The 3,364-nt window shown below is 32.8% G+C and overlaps 1 protein-coding gene across 1 annotated transcript; it reads right to left on the bottom strand.

The window, feature by feature from the left end:
• Nucleotides 1-85: 85 nt before the first annotated feature.
• Nucleotides 86-2,294, bottom strand: LOC109828341 (PKS-NRPS hybrid synthetase CHGG_01239-like; the record flags this gene model as incomplete). The annotated part of the gene is made up of 3 exons (XM_020395363.1): nucleotides 1,399-2,294; nucleotides 408-815; nucleotides 86-320 (listed from the first exon to the last, which is right to left on the bottom strand). Coding segments are annotated over exons 1-3 (1,539 nt in total), but the record flags the coding sequence as incomplete, so codon positions are not given.
• Between the last annotated feature and the right edge of the window lie 1,070 nt (nucleotides 2,295-3,364).

The following is a 3,364-nucleotide window of genomic DNA, read 5'->3' as shown; positions in this document are numbered from 1 at the left end:
GAAGCTCATGTGCGCACGGTAGACCATGAGTTCTCCTTAGGTAGCAACCACACGTTGTTGGATCCTGACTCATTTCTTGTGAAACTTGCATTTCTTTCCTTATGAGGCCGAATGCTTTAAACGTGATTGATCTGTTCAGATTAACAAACAACGTATCTCCAAGGGTGTCTGTGTTGGATTTAGTAGCATTAACTCTCGCTACTTTCTTAATCTCACAGATTTGGCCTTCCATCACCTTGTGAAGTTTCTCCAGTACGGTATCGAATGGGTACCGACCACCATCTAAATGTCGTTTGACGCGATGATGTTCTCCTTTGACCCTGCATTACCAATTGAACTTGAATATTAATTATTAATGTTGACTACATGTAACGATTATTTAGTCACGTAAATCTCACAAGGCTTACCTATTTGTTGTGTAGCTTCCGAAGTGAAAATAATGGTCGATGTAAGCTGACAGGATTTTTTGGGAATGCGGACTAATCCATGTGTCAATGCAGTAGTTCAGCAATGCTCCCCAACTCGAGTAATGTGCTGCCAGACGTCCCCATCTATCATTAAAGTCATCTATGGTCGGTGCACTTATCGCCCAATTCCAACGAAATTTAAATCCTTCTGCCGCCTCTTTTAAAAAACCAGGTTGCTGCAGTGCTCGTTGTAGCACGCATTGCTCAATGTGACGGCGACACAAATGATGTCTGGATTCCGCGAAAACATACTCGACAGCATGCATCAAGGCGTAATCTCGGTAGGTTACAATGACATTAGGTGTCACTTGACTAACGAACAAAGTACGGATAAACTGTAACACAAACCTGCAAAATAATATAACATTAATAATTTTAAATTTAAACGTAGGACAAAATAACTGTACTAAATAATTGTCAATTGTAATTTATAACAACAAATTAACATAATAACAATATTAATGACAATACTACAATAACAATGTTAATAACAATAATAATACTATAATAAGTCCTAATTAAACAATATAATAATTTTCATAACAGTAACAACTCCTAATAATACTATAATAAGTTCTAATTAAACAATATAACAATAAAAAAATAACAATATAATAATGTTCATAAAAATAATAACTCCTAATTAAACAATACTAATAATGTTCAATAAAAATAATAACTCCTAATTAAACAATTCTAATAATGTTCATAAAAATATTAACTCCTCCTAATTAAACAATTCTAATAATGTTCATAAAAATAATAACTCCTAATTAAACAATACTAATAATGTTCATAACAATATTAACTCCTCCTAAATATTCAATTTAACATTATTCATAACATTGACAAACAATTGTACTAAATAATGTTAATTAACAATTTTAAATTTAAACATATGACAAAAATTAAAATTCATTAAGACACAAACCTGTAGTTTTCTTGTCTCTCATTTCGCATGAATGCGTAGGCGATAGTGAACATTTTGTCCGTACTTGTTGCACCGACCACTTCTAGTAGAGGCATGTCATACTCATTGGTGTTGTACGTACAATCAATCATCATGACTTCCGGATATGCATTCACCATCACAAAAGAAGCCGGGTGGCAGAAAACAATATCTCCAAGTTCGGAAGATTCATCAGCAGTCCGAACGTCGTACATGTAGTTCAATTGCCTGAGTAAATGGATGAAATTATTCATCGGGGTCCGACCTTCTCTTTTCTGGGCACGCACCTTACTGACAGCATTGTAAACTTGTTTCTGACACGATTTGTTCTCCGGATCAGCCCTTTTCATGGACGCCAACATATTACTCGGGCTTAAATTAAAATTCTCTTGCTCCCTAATAACTTCAAGTTGAATAGGGGATATTTTACCTAAACGAGATCCCACAGCATGAGACGGGAATGGATGGTTGTGTCTCCCCTCCCGGACTTCAAAGTACCAGCGCCCTCCAGGGTACTCCATTCCGTCCAACCAAAATGGACAATTATTTTTTGTCGTTTTAGTGGACCTAGTTCCAGTAACCTTTTTTGGTCTGTATCCGCCACCTTGGCTACATAAATATCGAACTTTGGGCCGTCGGCCGTCTTTTCCCTTCGAATCACGAATTGCCAAAGTAACGTTCCTCAAGCCAGCAACATATCTTACATGAGCATCCATGTCCTCTCTACTAGCAAAACCTCCTTCCGGATTACCGAAATCGGTTGAAATGTCTTCAAACTCTACATATGAACTATGATCCTGGAATGGATCACTTTGTGTTTCGTCGATGACGAATTCAACTTCATCAAGATTTATGGAGTTGTAATCTCCAGAATTCATATTGTTTGTGATTGTAATTGTAAGTGATTGAGTTGTGAGTGTGATTTGAAAAACTTAAACTGTTGGCCTTTTTATAGGTAAAAATCTAAGAGGTCAAAATCAATTTTGACATTTTGAGTGCTCAAATCAAATTAGTAAAAAATTCTGAGTGGTGTAATTTATTTTTGAAAAAAACAATTTTTGAAAAAAACGATTTTATGTAATTTGTGTAAATTGTATTGGAAATGAAAATTGTATTGGAAATGAAAATTGTTATAAAAATTCAAAATCGGAATTCGAAGCCAACCGGACACCATAAAAATTCGCAATCCGGTTAGTGGCTAAAATCGTTATTTTTACTTAAATGCATAACCAATGTTTCAAATTACGTTGCAGTCAATGAGATCCATTGTAAAAATTATGTTTCAAATCGTAAAAATTAAATAATAGTGTTAGTTTGTTATTTTTACTTAAATGCATAACCAATGTTTCAAATTACGTTGCAGTCAATGAGATCCATTGTAAAAATTATGTTTCAAATCGTAAAAATTAAATAATAGTGTTAGTTTGTTATTTTTACTTAAATGCATAACCAATGTTTCAAATTACGTTGCAGTCAATGAGATCCATTGTAAAAATTATGTTTCAAATCGTAAAAATTAAATAATAGTGTTAGTTTGTTATTTTTACTTAAATGCATAACCAATGTTTCAAATTACGTTGCAGTCAATGAGATCCATTGTAAAAATTATGTTTCAAATCGTAAAAATTAAATAATAGTGTTAGTTTGTTATTTTTACTTAAATGCATAACCAATGTTTCAAATTACGTTGCAGTCAATGAGATCCATTGTAAAAATTATGTTTCAAATCGTAAAAATTAAATAATAGTGTTAGTTTGTTATTTTTACTTAAATGCATAACCAATGTTTCAAATTACGTTGCAGTCAATGAGATCCATTGTAAAAATTATGTTTCAAATCGTAAAAATTAAATAATAGTGTTAGTTTGTTATTTTTACTTAAATGCATAACCAATGTTTCAAATTACGTTGCAGTCAATGAGATCCATTGTAAAAATTATGTTTCAAAT

This window comes from Asparagus officinalis, unplaced genomic scaffold, assembly GCF_001876935.1.
Source record: "Asparagus officinalis unplaced genomic scaffold, Aspof.V1 AsparagusV1_Un1083, whole genome shotgun sequence".
In the NCBI taxonomy this organism is placed as follows: domain Eukaryota; kingdom Viridiplantae; phylum Streptophyta; class Magnoliopsida; order Asparagales; family Asparagaceae; genus Asparagus; species Asparagus officinalis.
The sequence above is the reverse complement of the archived record's forward strand: the minus strand, read 5'-3'. Positions and strand labels throughout refer to the sequence as shown.